General features: G+C 42.2%; 1 protein-coding gene and 1 long non-coding RNA gene across 2 annotated transcripts in view; one reads left to right on the top strand and one right to left on the bottom strand.

Moving 5' to 3' along the window:
- LOC309608954 overlaps window positions 1–19,097 on the bottom strand; it is a 1,139,914-nt gene that overhangs the window by 445,844 nt on the left and 674,973 nt on the right. The window lies entirely within an intron of this gene.
- PAH (phenylalanine hydroxylase) overlaps window positions 1–19,097 on the top strand; it is a 72,459-nt gene that overhangs the window by 42,199 nt on the left and 11,163 nt on the right. Inside the window, exons 5-8 of the mRNA XM_082349658.1 lie at window positions 6,826–6,893; window positions 13,865–14,061; window positions 16,156–16,291; window positions 17,352–17,421. Of these exons, the coding sequence (XP_082205784.1) occupies window positions 6,826–6,893; window positions 13,865–14,061; window positions 16,156–16,291; window positions 17,352–17,421 (471 nt within the window). The remainder of the gene's footprint in view (window positions 1–6,825; window positions 6,894–13,864; window positions 14,062–16,155; window positions 16,292–17,351; window positions 17,422–19,097) is intronic.

Below are 19,097 nucleotides of genomic sequence, written 5' to 3'. Positions count from 1 at the left end.
ATATATGGTCATTGAAAAGTAGGATGCCGGAATGAGACTGAAAAGGTGAATACACATGATTAACGCCCTGTAAAACAATAAGCCATCACCATGGGTGTTTTCTGTTGGACAAAAGTCATTTGCAACTTGATCATAAAATAAATGTTTTGCAACTTACCAATCTTCTATAAGTCAACATCTAACTTTGAAGAGTTTGGGCCTTACTAAGTAATCAATTGCTCATCAAACAAATATACCTGCCCCTAGAGCATGCAGTGAGCTTGTTAGACAGTGATCTAACAGGACTTTGGAAAGGCACACAGTAATTTTTTTTGCCTAAGTTTTGCATAATTTTTCTTAACAGCTCCTACTCAGGAGTATGCTAAGTACGCTTTGCCCTGAAAATCCAGTGATAAGTAAGATAAACAGATTCCTGAGTTTAGTAATTATTAACAAATATAATGATTGAAAGGAGAAACACTCAGTTTGCCGAGGGAACCTATTGTAGTGGGAAACCAATAAACTTCAGGAAAATCAAGGTAGGTTCCTAAAAGCTGAAACCAAGTTGGAAAAACCAAGTAGTAGCTTGTTGGTCTGAGAGAGGGTGGAAGAGTGTTCCAATCAGAGGGAACAGCATGTGTGAAGGCCTTAACATGGGAAAAAGCATAGTGTGTTCAAAGAATTCAAGTAAGACTGATTTGGATAAATTTGGAGACATAGTATACAGGCAATTGTAGTTGGAAACATAGGCAGGGCCAGATCACGTACAACCTTGTGGACAATGTTAAGGATTTTGGACTTTATCCTAAAAGTGGTAAGAAGCCATTGAAAGTTTGTAGAGAGGGGAGAGACCCTGCCAGGTTTGTATGTTGTAAGCCTCCTTGGGCTGAAGTGAGGGAGGGGGCTATGAGGAACAGACAAAGAAAGGCCACTTGGAGAGTAGCTGTAGTGGTCCGGGAGAGAAATGATGGGGGCCTGAATCAAAGTGTAGCAGTGAGATTAAAGTAAAAAGGATAAACTCAAGATATTTGGAAGGAAAAATGGACAAAAATTATCAAAAGTAAAGAGGAGAGAGGTAAAACAATTCCCAGATTACTGACTTGGGAAATCAGGTATCCGAATCTTTTCCAGAACAGTCTTCTTGGCCTTATGGGTGGTGACCATGGCCAGCAATGCAGAGTGGGCAAGAGGAGGGGCTGTGGTCAGCACTGTCCTTGTCTATTGACTTGCAAGTCTTTGGTGAGTGTCTACAGCATGGCGATGGCAGGTACTTAAAAAATACGACTTTGAGCTTCTTATCTCCTGTGTACCATCCTTCCTCCAGTTGGTGTGGGACTGATAGAATGCAGAAAACCTCTCACTATTGCCCTAGATGAAATATAAATAGCAAGGTAAGAATTCGGCAGATGCTCTTTTAAAAGCCCAGGGATGGGTGACGGGACTGAGTGAAACATTCCAGAGTACATCCTTTTCATATTCTGAGCCAGACTTCTCAGCTTTTGGATTTCCCACCATTTTGCACAAATGCATCATTTTTTCACTGTCTCCTTTGTACTAGGAATTTTACTTGATACCCTGTTTACATTACCTAATCTAATCCACCCGACACTGTGAGGTAACTACCATTACTAGTTTCATTTTACTGATGAAGAAACTAGGGCTCTGAGAGGTGAACTAACCAACGTCAGGCCGTGCTCCTAGGGATTGAATGAGTGAGTAATCCAGCCCAGCGTGTTCAACTTCAGTAGTCTAAAGATGGCATTTCTGAGGTTTAATCTCCGCCATGATATCAAGAAATGATAAGGATCTCAGTCTAGAAGAGTACTCACTCAGAAGACTTTTCCATATGGTTACCATCTCCCCAAAATCCCCGCTGAAGCAAAATCACAGACTTCAACACCACAAGTAACAAAAATGCTGAGAATAAGGAAAGTGATTGCATGTGGACCACAGGTGATGTTACAACTTCGCACCCTGTAGAATTCTCTCCCCTTTCTCCCATCCACTCCTCCTCTCTTCCCCCTCCCCCTCACCACTCCTTCACCAACAATATATTTTCCTGTCAAAACACACTTGGTTACATGCAGTGCAACCAAAATTGCTGCTATTAGCTTAATTGAGACAGGGTGATTATAAATAAATTACATGCAGTGCTACTGAAATTGCTGCTATTAGTCTAATTTGAGACAGGATGATTAGTCATCACCAACTGTAGCTTAATTCAGAGTGTATTCCACATGTCTGCGGAGCCCTGTGGTCACCTGGCAGCCCAGAGGATGCAAGACCAAGTCCCTGAGAGATGGACTCCAGACTTTTGCTGGTAACTGAGAGAGCAAAAGTCTGTGCCACCTAATTGGCAGAGTCCTTTCTCAGGCTGATAATGAACTTCTTAGAAACTTGAGCTGGCAAAGGACCATGGTTAGAAACCTTCCCATATAGAAAATCCTTGTATTATATTTGGATGTGTTGATGTAGCTCAACGTATGAATCTGCTGTCACCTCCCATAATAATTTGAGATGGATTTTTAATATTATTTTACTTTTTTTCTAATTCTAAAAGGAGTAGGGATAAATTAGGAGGTTGGGATTAACATCTACACACTACTATATATAGAATAGATAACCGACAAGGACCTACTGTATAGCACAGGGAACTATAATCAATATTTTGTAATAACCTATAAGGGAAAAGACTGAAAAATATATATATGTATATGTATGTATAACAATCACTGTGCTGTATACCTGAAACTAACATGATATTACAAATCAATTATACTTCAAATAAATAAATAAGAGTGAAACAATAAAATAAAGTCAAACTGTAAAAAGGAAAAAGAAATCCACACTCACAGTAGAAAAATTCAAAAGCCTAAAGAAGAACAAAACAGTTCCCATTTTCATACCTTTTGTTGGATTTGGTTGTATTTATTCCATCATTTCATTTTTATACTGTTTATATAATCCCTCTGACATAGTTGATACCTACTGGATATATAATTTTATATTAAGCTTTTTTTTTTTCACTGATGGAAAAGTCTTTAAACTGCCTAGACAAAGTACATTGAAGATTAAAGATAAATGGGAAGAGAAATTCTCATGGGCATCCCATTCTGGAGACAGTACAATGAAGTGGAAATCCACTGGTTAAGGGAATTCTTCGCTTGTCTCCCTGGTTACCTGTCTCAACCCTCAAACCTCAACTTACCACCTGGCTAGGACCAGAAAACCCAAGTGGAGGGAGGTACAGGTTCTGCAGTTTAGGGCCCCTGGGCAATTGGCTCTACGGGCTTCACTTTCTTCATATCTAGATCAGAATGCAAATATAGATATTCTCCAAGGCACCTCACAAGCGCAAAAGTCTATGCTTTGTACTTAGGGGCTAGAGAAGGCCATGACTGTTAAATAAGACTTGTAGGCGAGGATGACTGTAAAGGTCAAGCATTAATGATTGACAAACATTAACGTTATATTTTGAGTCCTAAGTATGGAGATGTGTTCTTCATTTAGCCCAGTAGACAGGTTCCTAAAAGGGTGTGTTAGAGCTGCTTGGAAATCAAATGACCGTGTCCAATCTTCTTACTATATCATCCCACAGCAACTTACCTTCACCCAGTACAACTGGGCCCAGCATAGTTTTAAGTTTTCAGATTCCTAAGCTTTCCTGTTTATTCAAAACCATTCAGTGCTTAAGAGAAAACACTATAGTTATACTTTGTAATGACCATGTTCTGGAATCTTTTCTAAATTGAATAATCACTTAATTTATCTGGGATTTAGTTTTAGAACAAAAAACTAAACAGTGTGGTAATTTTACTTTACTTTTCCAGTGTAAAACATTTAGATTTCTCTGTTTCTCCAAATATATCCTGGGAAACAAAATAGGGAACTCCTTTCTTCCCTCCCTCCTTTCCTTTGTTTATCCCTCCCTCCCCCTTATGATTTTTTTCCTTTCCTCTTTCAGCAAGTGTTTGTAGTTCTTTCTGTATGCCAGACTCTATGCCATGGATTCTCAGGTGAAACTACATTATATACATGACCCCCTGGTTTTTTGGAATTACTGGTAGAGCTGGATTAAAAAAAATAAATAAATAACCAACCAACCAATCAAACAAAACAAAAAACAATATCTGAAAGTCAGGGAGTACTTATCCTTTATCAAAAGTCTTTACATATTACTCTCCGCGACATTAGCCTTTGTTTTTGATTCACTAATGTCTTGGTTTGGAGGGATGGCGGGACAGAGAAATTTCAAGCTAAAGTGATGGACGGCATGGTTTATTGGTAAATGCTTGGAGGGAACAAAGCAAAGTTCTACAGTGGTGACACCAGTGTCTTGTCTTACAAAAACTCAGATCACAATCAACTTTGGGGGGAAAATGACCTTTTTTCTAGCTTTATTGAAATATAATTGACACAACATAGTGTAAGCTTGATGCTGATTTAATACATGTATATATTGTGAAATGATTACCATAATAAGGTCAGTTAACAACTCTATCACTTCTCATAATTACCATTTTTTTCCTGTGGTGAAAACATTTAAGATTTACTCTCTTAGCAATTTTCAAGTATATAAAACACTATTGTTAACTATAATTGTCGTGCTGTACATTAGATCCAGCACTTATTTGTCATAACTGGAGGTTTGACCCCTTAACCAACATCTCCCTGTTTATCCCACTCTCCATCCTCTGGCAACCACCAATCTACTCTCTGTCTATGAATTTGGCTTTTTTGGATTCCACATATAAGTGAGATCATACAGTATTTGTCTTTCTCTGTCTGACTTATTTCACTTAGTAAAATGTCCTCAAGTTCCATCTGTGTTGTCAGAAGGTTTCCCTTCTTTTTTATGGATGAATAATATCCCATTGTTTGTATATACCACATTTTCTTTATCCATTTATCTGTCAGTGAACACTTAGGTTGTTTATTATGTCTTGACTATTTGAATGAAGCTGCAATGAACATGGAGGTGCAGATATCTCTCCAAGGAAGTGATTTTATTTCCTTTGGATATATACCTAGAAGTGATATTGCCGGATCATATGGTAGTTCTATTTTTAATTTTTTGAGGAACCTTCATATTGTTTTCCAAAGTAGCTGTACCAGTTTACATACCCACCAATAGTGCACAAAGGTTTCCTTTTCTCCACATTCTTGCCAACACTTATCTCTCGTCTTTTCGATAATAGGTATTCTAACAAGTATGAGATGATAGCTCATTGTGATTTTGATTTGCATTTTACTGATAATTAGTGATGTTGAGCATCTTTTCATGTACCTGTTGGCCATTTGTATGTCTCCTCTGCCTATTTCTAAATCAGATTATTTGATTTTTTTTCTATTGAGTTGTATGAGTTCCTTATATACTTTGGATATTAACTCCTTATCTGATGTATGGTTTGCAAATATTTTCTCCCATTTTATAGGTTGCTTTTTCATTTTGTTAGTTGTTTCTTTTGTTGTGCAGAAGCTTTTTTGTTTGATGTAGTCCCACTTATTTACTTTTGCTTTTGTTGCTTGTGCTTTTGGTGTCATATCCAAAAATTCATTCCCTAGACCAATGTCAAGGAGCAATCTAGAGAAAGAAGAACAAAGCTGGAGGAATCACATGTCCTGATTTCAAACTATATTACAAAGCTATAGTAATCAAAACAGCATGGTACTGGAATAAAAGCAGACAAACTAATGGAACAGGATCAAGAGCCTAGATATGAACTCATGCACATACAGTCAACTAATATTTGACAAGGGAGCCAGGAATACTCAATGGGGAAAAGAATAGTCTCTTCAGTAAATGATGTTGGGAAAACTGGATATTAACATGCAAAAGAATGAAATTAGACCCCTCTCTTACACCACTCACAAAAATGAATTTGAAATGCATTAAAGACTTAAATGTAAGACCTGAAACAATAAAACTCCAAGAAGAAAATATAAGGAAAATGTCCTTTGAACCAATTGGAATCATGTCCATCTCAGGGATGTGACCTCCCCCCACACCCCCAACACTGAAAGACACACTTGGCCTCTTTTCACTCAGAAGTGTGCTGCTTGCAAATTGCTGAGGAAAGGCTGCCTGCAGGTCAGCCTCAGAGGAGAAATTATTATCATCCTTTCTATGTACTGAGGCAGAATCTCAGTGAGTTGAGCCCCTGCCAAGTTGTAAAGGTTGACATTTACTGAAGTGAAGTGAAAAGAGCAAGAACTGGGTGATTCAAATCCTGGCTTCAACTTCGCCAGACTGCACTTCTCTGAGCCAGTGTTTATTCTGGAAAGAAAGGGATAATCATACTGGTCTACCTTACACATTTGTTGTGAGAGTTATAAATAAAACAAGTTTGTAGCAGGCATAGACTAGCACATAATAGACACTCAATAAATGGCATTTTTTTCTAAATTGCAATAGCAGTAAGCATGTACCTGTTTGTCTCTCAAGAAGTTAGGAGGCAGTGCTAGACGCATACCATTGGTCAGGAATTTAACGGCTATTGTATATCTTCTTCACAGACGTTCATCCTAATAACTCTGCTGAGTTTAGCAAGTTTACAAGTTAGAATGCTGTAGATGAGCTATCTTTAAAACCTGGACACTGTTTGCACTTTGGAATCCCAAGGCAGAGGCTCACACTGAGTTGAAAGCATTGCTAGTAATGCGTCACTCACGATATTTAGTGGGAGAGCTTACCCTCAGTTTAACTGAGACTTTATTTTCAGAGTATAATCAGGGGAAGGAGAGATGCACTGTCAGAGCTCAAGGACCCCCATTCAAAACTTGCGTAGATATGCCAGGTCTCTCCCACGAAAGCCTGGAGAAATCAAGTATCTCCTTTCTTCCTAGGGCTTTAAAGATCCTGTGTACCGAGCAAGACGGAAGCAATTTGCTGACATTGCCTACAACTATCGACAGTAAGTCTGCTCTTCATGGTGGGAGGTGGAGCAGTGGGTGGGGGGCGTGAGCGTGAGAAGAACAACTCCTAGCCTGCCTCTCCCTCGCCCAAAGGGAAACTATCGGTGTAGTGAATCCTCCCCTCTGTGTGTGTGTGTGTGTGTGTGTGTGTGTGTGTGTGTATGTATGTTTAAACCCTCCCTTGAATAACACACATTTAAAAAAATTGACCGCAAGACAAAACAAAATTACCCTCTGTGCCAGGGCCCAGCTCTCTCCCAGGCTTTGTTGTATAATTACTCAGGGATGTCTGAAGTAATTATAAAAGGCCTCAGTCCTGAATAAAACAGCCTCTGGTATTCTCCACATTGAACCAGAAGCTGGCAAAAGAGAATCATTTACATTCAAGAAGGAGTTGGCTGCTTTACTGAAATAGTGAATCATTGGAGGTTTCAGGAGAGCCAAGCCTCAGGCTTCTACTTTTATCTGATCTGACCCAGATGTGAAGGGCAATTTTAGGATGAGTTTATTTTTTTCTATCTGGGGTTCTGTGCTCCTCCTCTACCAGATTTCAGTCAAAGGAAAATGCAAATATCAAATATGTTATTTGGGAAGAGAACCACTTTGCTATTTTGAGTCCTCGGAAACTACAGAAATGCTCCCATGAGAAACTCAGTGTTTTGGGACCTGAGCTCCATTCCTGAGTTAAGAGTGTGAGAAAAGACATGCCCAAGAAGAAAGGAACAGGTTGTTCAGAACACTGAGGTGATGGTATTTTAACAGCTTTGCTAGAACATGAGGGAGATAAAGGAGATGCTAGGGCTCTGTATACTGAATAAAAGCCTACCTTCCAAAGGGAAAGACTTCCAGAGAAAATGAGAAATTTCCTTTCTCTGAATGAGTCCTGGTAGTAGAAAGATCCAGAATAGTGCAGACCTTGGTCACATCTAGACCCAGCTGGGCCTTGGCTTGTGGCAAGCAGGAATCACAGAACATGGTGACCTCTCTCCCCTGTCCCCACCGTGGCCTCAGCATGGACAGGTAGACACCATCAAATCAGGTACAGACAAGAGTCCTTCTTGAGATAGTCAGTAATAATAGGTCATATTTATCATCTCCTTGCTATGTCTGGGGCTTTGCTAAAAGCTTAGTTTACATTATTTCATTTAGTTTTAATAATAACTCCCCATTTTTCAGGTGGAAAAACTAAAGCTTAAAAAAGATTAAGTAACTTGCCAAAGTTATAGAACTAGTAGGCGGCATAGTCTGGTTTTGAACGCAGGCTTGTTTAACTGCAAAGTTGTTCTCAACCACTTCCCTGAGTGTCTGGGGATCTCTGAGTCAGGAGACCACACTTCTCCACATAATCCAGGAGCTGCTTATGAGATACATTCACTCCTTCTTGGCTGTTGGGATTTGAAGGGAAAAACTCAAATCCACCTCCTTTCCATAAAAATGTTACACCTGATGAAGAAGTATGGAATTGGTTGAATGCCTCATGATTCTGGGTGGTCATCAGATAAGTTAAACTGGTTTTTGAAAACTATTCATAGATGGCTGGTACTCAGAAGAATACCAGAGATCTTCCAGTCAATTTTCCACCTTGTATAGATGAATCCCAAGTGGTTAAGTGATGTACTCAAGGTCATATATCTCATTAGGGACTGAACTTGTCCTCCAATTCAAAGCCTATTTCCAGCCTCATCTCAGCTCATCTCTTTTGAACTTTTGATGCTATTTACTACCCCTTCCTTCTTTGCAATTGTCTTTTATCTCTGTATCTGGTACAACTGATTCTCATTCTTTCAAGATTACTCGCTTAAATTTATTTGAGACCCCCAAACTCGGGGCACTTTCACACTCATTCCCAGACATGTGCAGAGCAGGGAAAAATGTGAGTTCCCTGATGCACAAGTTCCCAGCTGAGGTCAAATAAGGCAACATTGCCTCTTGTTTCAGCTCTTCTATTGTAAACAAGTGTTCTTTTTTGAGGTCTCTTTAGAGCCACATTTGTTGAATTTTTGTTCTTTTTGTCAGTAATTTTGCTGTTTAAAATGGGCCTCCAGCGTAGTGCTGAAGTGCTGGCTAGTGTTCCTAAGTACAGGACGACTCTGACGTGCTTAATGAGGAGAATGTGTTAGATACGCTTCCTTCAGGCCTGAGTTGTTGTAGTGCTGTTGGCTGTGAGTTCAGTGTGAATCTATCAACATATACATTAACCACGGTGTCTTTAAGCAGAAACACACACAAGACAAGGAAGGGATTATCAATTGTGTCCTGCATTTCCCGCAGGAGCTATGGTTCGGTACTCACTCAGAGTTCATGGTGACTTTATGGAAAAGAACTGCTGCCAATAAGGAGAATCAGCTCTACTCTGCTCTCTGCTGGTCTCCCTCCTTCCTCTTTGAGGCTTCTTCTCAGTCTCCTCTGGCCTCCTCCTCCCACCCCAGAAATTGTCATGCCTTTCAGGACTCAGCTTTGACCCTCTTCCTTGGGCTCTGCCACCCTTCATGCCAACAGCCCTGCATTCTGGTCTCTAGCGCCTTCCCTGTCATCCTCCCACATGGGGCTCAAACTCCTGCCCCTTGAGTCCTAGAATCACAGGATCAGTTGATACAATGTGTTTACTGTGTTCCAGGACCCATGCCAAGAGCAAGACCAACAGACTCTGTGTCTTCTGGGGGATCACTGAGAAAGACAGACAATAACAAAAAGAACAATAAATGCAATAGGTATGACTAAAGCCAAAACACGTGTCATGAGGCCACGTAATTAGGAACTTTAATGTAGACCAGGGGAATTGGTTAGAGGAAGTGATATTTAGACTGAGAATTGAAGACTGAGTAGGAGTTTATCAGCTGAAGAAAATGAGGGTAGTGAATGAGAGGGCCGGTCTGGTTAGAAACAGGGCTTTTGTTTTATTAGTAGATGTATCAGTATATATTTGGGGCCAGAGCTGAATTACTGGAGACAGTAAGGAAGCAGCTAAACCCTGCTGCTGTTTGCCACCCACTTCTAGGCCCATCCATGTGATGCTTTGACTCTCCTCCAGAAGAATATTTAACAAAAGTCTTAAAACATCACTTTGAAGAGGCACTGATTACTGTTGTGTTTTGGGGGCACCAAATTATTTGTCCTGGTAATAATTCCATTTGTGGGGACTTGGTGTAAAATAAGACTGAGTGAGGAAGGCTATGCCAGGTGCTGGAGTACCATGAATGCCATCTTTGGTTGGTGGAATAATTCAAAAGCAATGTCTTCTCCTTAAAACATTGTTTTTTTTTTTCTTTTTTTGGAAGAGGGATCCTAATTGGCTGAACTAGAAATCCTTTTATTTCAAGCCAAATTGATACTCTTCCCAAAATATCTTAGTTTATTTTACTTAATGAGATCATGGTTTTATAAAAATAATTGACGATGTATTCAAAGACTGAGGATCTTGTAGAACCTCAGGTCTCTTGGTAGAAGGAGAAGATGGAAAAAAGGTGCTGAGTTCAATTCCTAAGTAGACCATGGAAGCTGGGGTGTGTGTGTGTGTGTGTGTGTGTGTGTGTGTGTGTGTGTGTGTGTGTGTATAAAACTAAATTCTGAAGTATTTACTATATCCAGGCAGCATTTCACACATTGCTTACTTGATTATCACTACAATGTTACTAGGTAGGTTTGATTATCCTTATTTTGAAAAAAAAATATAGATACAGATACAGATACAGATATAGATATAGATATAGATATAGATATAGATATAGATATAGATATAGATATAGATATGAAAGTGGCAATAACTTGCCCAAGGTCTGACACAGCTGGGAAGCTGCAGAGTTACAGCTCAGATTCTCCTGCCTCTTCCCAGGAAAGCAGGGGCCCCTGGGCCACTCACGTCTAGGTTGGCATGAGCTGCCCCAGGAGGCATGTAAAGAGCACAGAGCTGTCACTGCCCCAGACTGTAAAGATGGGTGCTGTCAGGCTGAATCTGCAGGAAGGCTGAGTCAGAACCTCAAACAGGCAAGTGCAGGTGAAAGGAGGGCTCCAGAGTGAACCCTCACCTCCTTGGGTCTTTATTCAAATGACACCTTCTCAGCCAGGTCTTCTCCAATGTCCCAGGTAAGACTGAAACCCCTCCCTAACACTCCCCATAGGGACCTTTGCTCTTCTTTTTCTCCCTTACACTTTTCACCATCTAACAGAATTGTGTGGATTTTCTGTCTCCCCCCCCCACTAGAAATGTGGGCTCCACAGGGCAGGGATGTTTCTTTTTTGTTGTGGTAAAAATATTTAACATGAGATCTAGTTTCTTAACAAAAATTTAAGCTTACAATACAATAATATTAACTATAGACAATATTGTACAGCAAATCTCTAGAAATTAATCGTCTTACATAACCGAAGTTTAATACCCATTGAACCACAACCTTCTGTTTTTCCCTCCCCACAGCCTCTGGCAACCTCCATTCAACTCTCTGCTTCTGTGTGTTTGACTCTTTTATGTACCTCGTGTAAGTGGAATCACGCAGTATCTGTCCTTTAGTGACTGGCTTATTTCACTTAGTATAATATCCTCAAAGTTCATCCATGTGTTTGCATACGGCAGGATTTCCTTATTTTTAATGCTGAGTAACATTCCATTGTAAGTGGTAGGGATTTTTGACTGTTTTGTTCACTGCTGTATTCCCAGAGCATCACGAGTGTTCAATAAATATTTGTTGAATGAATAAATGAATGCATGAACCTAAGAGACCATATGATTGTAAAGATTCAAAGCGGTAAGTCAGAGATGGAGCTGGGAATTGTGTCTAGAACCACCTAGAAGGCAGCTGCAGCAGGTTTGGATTATGTTACTGGGGTGGGGGTTAGGCTTTCAAATTTTACATAAGAATACAGTAAATGGACTTAGGGATTTATATCTTTCAGCTGCAAGTCAACTCAAACAAAAAGGAGGCTTTTCTTGGCTCCCATAAGTGAAAAGTTTAAGGAAAGTAGTGGAGGCACAGATGGGTCTGGGACTCAGCGTCTCATTTTCTCTCCCTCCCCTTGACTCTGGTGCCCTCTATAGTGGCCTTGCTCAGAGGCACTGGCCTCATGTCTCTTGGAGGTGGACCCCAGCACCACCAGGCTGACACCACAGCCCAACCAGAGATTCTGTCTCTTTTCAACAGAATCAACAAAAGTTCTCTCATTGAGTCTCATTGGCTCTCATCAGGACATGGGCCCATCTCTCAGCCAGTCACTGTGGCCAGGGAAATTTGACACCCTAATTGACCCGGCCTGGTCACATGCCCACCTCTGAAGGTAGGAGCGGTGGAGTCTCCTCTTACCTGAACCTGCAGACTGAGATGGGAGAAGGGTGCTTTACTGGAAGAATGGGAATGGATATTGAACCCCTGGCACGGTAAATGTCAACCAGGGGGACAGCTCGGTGCCTAGGATGTTACTAACTCTTGAAAATTTGTTGCAGAAATATCAGATACCTTTTTTTCTAAATGAGAATCCATTATTATGATAATTACCAACTATCCAATGGTATTATTGTCAGCACCAGTGTTACGTACTTTATACATAGCATTTCTTTTTTTTTTAATTAAAAAAATTTTTTTTTTAATTTTTTAACATCTTTATTGTATATATAGCATTTCAGTTAACTCTCCTCCATACCCTCCAAAGAGTTAGCTGGTATTAGCCCACCTAACGGCTGTGCAGACTAGGCTCAGAGAGGTTTACTAAATTGCTTGAGGTCATTCAGCTAGGCAATGGCAGAGCGGAGCGAAGCAATGAACCCATCTCTGTCAGTTTCCAAAGCCTGTTCTTTCCCTGCGTCAGCACTTAGCCCTGAAACAACGGTGCATCCATAGGCGGGGGCTTTCCTGATGTTCTTTTCACAGTCCCTACACCATTATAGAACCCTCTGGGCTTGTCTTGCTTTCAATTCTTAAGCAACAGTCTGTCTTTTTTCCCTAATCCCTGCCCATCTTTCCGTGGAACATAACAATGACTTTGCTTTAATGTCCTTGGAAGAGCGACAACTCTGAAAGGGCGGGAGGGACCTAGTCTGGAGCCTGAAGACGATCCGATCCATAAATCTAAGGTAAACAGTCTCGCCTTGTCCCAGACACCGTGTACCCTGTTAGGAAACAGGCCTGTAGCCCAGAGAACAGTCACGGGTCTTTGAAGTCAGGCTTTGTTTGGTTTTTATTTGTTTTCACTGTTCAGAACACAGCTCACTCTTAGATGGTTTTCAAAAGGACCGATCGAACTAATGACTCTCAAATTATAGTGTGTCACCTGGGAGCTTATTGGAATCCAGATGCCCTACAGGTTCCGGATCTGAGGGGCAGGTCCAACATACATACTTTAATAAGCTCCCCGTACTTTTGTTATGTCACAGCGGAAGATGCTAGGTAAGCAGATCTTGTACCTAGCATGCATTTAAGTACCTTTATAACTTCCTAGGGGCAGAAATATCAAATCCAGCAAGTACATGCCCATGAAACAAGGGATCTCAAACTCATGGTACACATCTTAAATCCACTTTTAGCCAACAGGTAGAATTGCTTTAGTTTGCTTGAACTTGGATGCCTTTGTTTAGAAAGAGGATGTATTCTTCACTTGACTCAGCCTTCACCCTCCTATTATCTGTACCTGCTACTTCACACATTTCTATTACAGGCTCCTGAAGGTAAGTGAATTTCCACACTGGGTAAAGAATAGGAGATAGGAGGGCAGAAAAGCCAAGTGGTTTCCCAAAGTGAGAGGAAATCCTTGGTGCAGTGGACGAGGTGAGAGCTTGTATCCTTGCTTAACCAAGTCACATGAATGTTTGCTATATCAAGAAATGGAATTTTCCTCTTTCAAATAACTTATGAAATATGAAATCCGCTGTCGTCGGGGGCGACAGCTCACCCACTCTGAACCCGTCTCCCTCTGCTAAGGCTCCTTCATCCTCTACTCTTGCACCTGCCCTGCTGCAGACAAATATTTCACGTCTGTATCCTAGTGGGCAACCCATCCCTCGAGTGGAATACACGGAGGAAGAAAAGAAAACATGGGGGATAGTGTTCAGAACCCTGAAGTCCTTGTACAAAACCCATGCTTGCTACGAGCACAACCACATTTTCCCACTTCTGGAAAAGTACTGTGGCTTCCGCGAAGATAACATTCCCCAGCTCGAAGAGGTTTCTCAATTTCTGCAGAGTAAGTCCACATCAGGGTCAAAAGGTTGGTGTGGGGAGGATGGGGAGGGGAAGAAAAGTAAATTGAGTGTGCTGATGCAGGCAGGTTGATTCTCCCCAGAAAACTGGGATTTCACTGCTGGCCTCTGCCTCCCCTCCAGCCCCCACTGTCAGTCCACTGTCATCCAAGAAAAGGTGTGGATTTTGCCATATCCATATTCCTGAAAGGATTTTTTTAATACTCAAAGCCCAAGGTGCCTCGTCAAGGTTCTTCCTGCAGCTCCTGCTACGTTACGAGCTGGCTGCAGCGTGCGTTTGTGTAAGAAAATGAGATTTGTGCACAGATACCTGAGCTCTAAGCCTATGCATCTGGTATCTGGAATCTTGCTTTGATCCTCTCTAGTTGGGAGAAACTACCTCAGTTTAGTCTTCTGTCAAATGGAGACTGTCAGCCTTTTAGCCTTTCTCCTAGGGAAATTGTGAGAATGAAATAAGATATTGAGTGTGAAAGCATAGCGTTACCTAGTGTTACAGTAGGTGCTCATTGAATTTGGGCTTCATTGGAATCTGAGTAACTCAGTGGGTAAATTGACCTGCCCATTTTTCCAGGAGAGATAAGTGTTTTCCTTTCTGCCAGGTGGTGTTGACTCAGCAAAATCAAAATAAACAGACCCAACATATTAAACGCCTATTATGTGCCGGGTAAAATGAGGGAAAGTGGGGATACAGACCACAGGGTTATAGAAAGAGTTTTCCTTGCCTCTGAACTATGCAGAGATGCTATAGCCAGCTCTGGGGCAAAAAGCCAGGGAAGCTACGTGGCAGGGAGGGAAGGGGTAGCTAGGATAGATTGGGAGAGTGGGCGGCTAGATGACCTTTTGAATCCCTTCCGTTTAGAGTCTTTACTTCTCAGATAAAGAGAGGAGCGGGAGCCCAAGCAGAATGAACTTCAGCCTGAGGGTCTAAGGCACATAAGCGGAGGGACAAAGGGGTCTTAAAGACATTCTTTGACTAATTACCCACGTTGCTATGGCCAATAACAAGAAGAATACAACAGTAATACTAGCAGTTGGGGAGGTATAGAGTAGCAATTAAGGAAACAGACTCTGAAGCCAGACTGCTGGTAGCTATGACCTTGGGCAGGAGCCTTAACCTCTGTATGCCTCAGCTTCCCCATCTATAAAGTGGAGATAATAAGAGCATCTACCTCCTAGAGTTAGGATGAGGATTAATTAGTATATATAAAGTGCTTAGAACTGTGTCTGACATGTGGTAGGTATTATATAGTGTTAGCTATTATTACCATGATCACTGCCATTACTATTCTCCTTCCAGGTTTGGAACAAACTGAGAGACAGATATAGGCACCAGAGAGACGGGTGATCAAAATGTCAGCTGTAGTACTGATAGAAGCTACTTAGAGAATGTGGTATAGATGTGCAGCCAAAATGGATTTCCTAATATTTCACCCCTGGATTAGGTAAACTTACTTGCCAATTCATTGGTGCAGTTGTGTAGTCCATTGCCTGGCCAAGAGCAGACCAGAATGAGCTCCTGTGTGGGCAGTGAAGAGAGAAAGGGCAGAGAGGGTTAAATGGAGAATATTCATTTCCTCTTCTCAAATCCTTCAATCAGAGAAGTCACTGTTCCTCATGGGGTGTCCTGTGTGAAGCACATACAGAAAAGCTAGAAGTGCTCCTTTCATACTCTTCCGTCTTGGGAAGTACAGTGAAAATTCCCTCCCCACTCTGGAAACATGAGAAGTAGGGAATAAGCATTCCACCCTAACAAACAATAATGAAAGCTAAATTTATTGGATGTTTCCAATGTGCTAGGCTCTAAGTATTTTATACTTATTAGCTCTTCTGATTCTCAGAATAACCCTAAGAAGTATCTACCCCCATTTTGCAGATGAGAAAACTGAGGCTCAGAGAAGTGAAACTACTTAGATCACCCAGCTAGAAAGCCCTGGGGCATAGATTTGAAGCCAAGTCTGCTTGGCATCAACACCCATGCTCCTGGACAGTTGAGTGGACTGGTTCCCTGCCTAAAGGTCTTCAGGCCCTTTTGGCTCCCTGTGATCGGCTTTCAGTTTTCTTTCTCCTTTGCTTCCCAGCTTGTACTGGTTTCCGCCTCCGACCTGTGGCTGGCCTGCTTTCCTCTCGCGATTTCTTGGGTGGCCTGGCCTTTCGAGTCTTCCACTGCACTCAGTACATCAGACATGGGTCCAAGCCCATGTACACACCTGAACCGTGAGTATCGTGCTTCCGCTACCAGCTGCCACGGCGAGTGCCATCTCTCCCTGCTCCAGGTGCACTGTGGGCTGGTCCACGGGACCAGTTGCCTGGATGACGACAGGACGACAAGGGAAACTCATCTCTTCTGGGGATTTTCTCTGTCTGAATAGATTGTACTGATTGGAGATTTAGGTATCTTGTGACTCAAAGGTTCAGACCTCCTCTGAATGAGAGAATGAGAGCTCACATTCAAATTCCAAAGGGACGGTAGAAGTCAGAGCTGTGACGTGCCCAAGGGGAACGGGAACAAGTGATGGCCCGGCTGTCTCAACACCTCCTCATTCCTGAATCGCACCTAGATGATTCTAGTCTCTCTTTGCCTGGATTGTGTCTTGGCTGGAGGTAGTGAATGACTGGCCACCGTGCTTTTAGCCGTCTTCTTAGTCAGATAGAACTTAAGCAATTGATAGGAAAAGTCAGCAGGATGCCCCAAATGATCTTTCCCAGCCCGCCAAGTTCATTACTAGAAATCAGAAAAGACCTGTTCCTAATAAACCTGGTGCCGAAAGTGTTAAATAAATGTTAAGTTTTCTTCTCTGACCAACGGCTGCCCTCTCCAGAATAAGAGAGGACTGTTATTATTATTATTATTACTATTATTATTTAGTTCCCATGAGGAATAACTAACTGAGCATATTGTATCTGCCCAGGGACGTCAATACCGACAAGAAGACTTGGGATGGGAAGTGTTTGTGACCCACAGCTTGCTCAGGTGTATGGGAGGTGCTCGTAGGAATATTGCCTCTTTTGTTCTGCATCCCACTGGGCGTACACCTAAGACCCCCTGGCTGCCATGCCCTGCCCTGTCCCTTACTTTTCTTTCCCCTTCTCCCTTTTCTCTTATACCTTGTCTCAACTGATCCCAAGCTTTACACACCACTTATTCTTAGGAATGAGTTTGTAAGACTGAATGAGTTGCTTCCTTTCTTCCCACCCATTCCTCACGTAGAAAGACTGAGCCTGTCATGGCTTATATCCCTCCTCCTCTCCAAGCTCTGTGCTTTCTGTTTTTCAGTGACATCTGCCATGAGCTGTTGGGACATGTACCCTTGTTTTCCGATCGCAGCTTTGCCCAGTTTTCGCAGGTGAGGAACTGATCTCTCTAGCCTTCTACTTACAGGGGTGAGAGCTGGACTGCTCAAGATAAATTGAATCCACGGAGGGGCCTTCATGTCCTCTGCAAGGGTAGAAACCAGGTACAGTTCTGTGATCCCATCACAGATGGGTATGTGGTCCCATGGAGCTGGCCAATTGCCAATCCCAGGGACCACAGCATGGAATTGGTGACTCAGTCATCCTCTGAATTGTGTGTTATTGATTTAGCTAATCTCACTTGTCCTACCAGGTGTAGTTTAAGAGACTTTTCATCCGTGAAATCCTCCCTGATCCCCATGCAGAAGTAACCTTACCATCTTCCAAGTTCTCCGGGCATTTTTTTCCCGTCCTCTTTAGGGCCTTTGCCACTTTCTACCCTGTCAGGCAGTCGGTTTTGTATATGCTTTAATTAAGTAAGATGGCATTTGACAAGAATCCAATGCCAATAGCCTGACTCATAGCTGACAAAGAATAAAGAGCCAGTTGCCTCGTCACCATCGTCAAAGCAGCAGGCTAGGCTTTGATTCCTCTAGTACAGTGGTGAGCAGTCTCGAAAATGCTTTTTGGACGAGTGAAAGGATCCTAGTAATTCTCCCCTGGCACTGAGAGGCGGCCCTAAACCATGACTGGGTAGCTGCGATCATGGGAGAGTTGACTGGTGCTGCTGGGGGGCACGTTGCCAGGCAACCCTTTGCCTGGGTCACAGAGATGTGGGTCAATAAAAGCCCTTCCTGACAGTCTTCTTCCTCACAAGGAAGAATAAGGATCAAATGGAATGACCCATGAGCAAAGGCTGGGCCACGTGTGTGTGAATTTCACAAGCATTTCCCCTCAGCAGAAAGAAAGAACTATTTGCACTCTTGAATGAAGAGGCTACCACTGAGTGGCTGAAACAAACTAACAAACAGAAAGCAGAATTAACTGCTTGCTAACCAAGGGAAAACTGCACTTGTTAGACACTGCCTCTCTAAACAAAGACAATGATTGCTTTTATGTGGGTTTTGGGGGATTGTGAAGTTCAGAGATTGTTGGACTTTTAGAAGTGGGAGTGTTTAGAAATCAGGTGAACTTTAACTGTGGAAGTGTCACCATGGGACTGAGGCTATTTGCCGACCAGCTGACTTTCAGAAGTGCGGTTCCTGCTGCTGAGATGTCATTGATTGCTTGGGATAGCTTTCAAACCAGGATTTGTTAATATGGCCAAAGGAAGATCAGTTTTTTCCTCAGGGAATAGGAACTTTTAATTCTCATCACCAGAGGTTATTCTGCCCAATCAGAGGCCAAGTGGCCGTTCTCCCCAAGCCGTTTCCATTTTGGGGACTTCCCACAGAAGACAGGACAATTACCTGAGTCAGCAGACAGAAGCTACTGGGTCATCAGTGTTCACGGTTCCAACTTTGACCCGGACAGTTCCAAGGCAGGGAGTCATTTTGAGTTCCCTGAGCATATTCCTTTTTGATCTAAAAGCAGGACACTGGAGTGCAGGATGGGGTGGGGATGAAGCACTTTGGGCCCCTTGTTTTAGGCAAGATCTGGGCTCACCAAGAATGGTGACTATTGAGAACAGGGCACTCTTTCAACATTGCATTTGTCTATGACTTCTGTTCGATTCAGGACTGCGGCATGGCTGGGCTGGGTGGATGGAACACAGATGGGGAAGGGGCAG

This window comes from Balaenoptera borealis (assembly GCF_965194805.1).
Source record: "Balaenoptera borealis genome assembly, chromosome: 13".
Taxonomy (NCBI): domain Eukaryota; kingdom Metazoa; phylum Chordata; class Mammalia; order Artiodactyla; family Balaenopteridae; genus Balaenoptera; species Balaenoptera borealis.
Note: the sequence above shows the minus strand (reverse complement) of the source record. Positions and strands in the feature narration are given on the sequence as shown.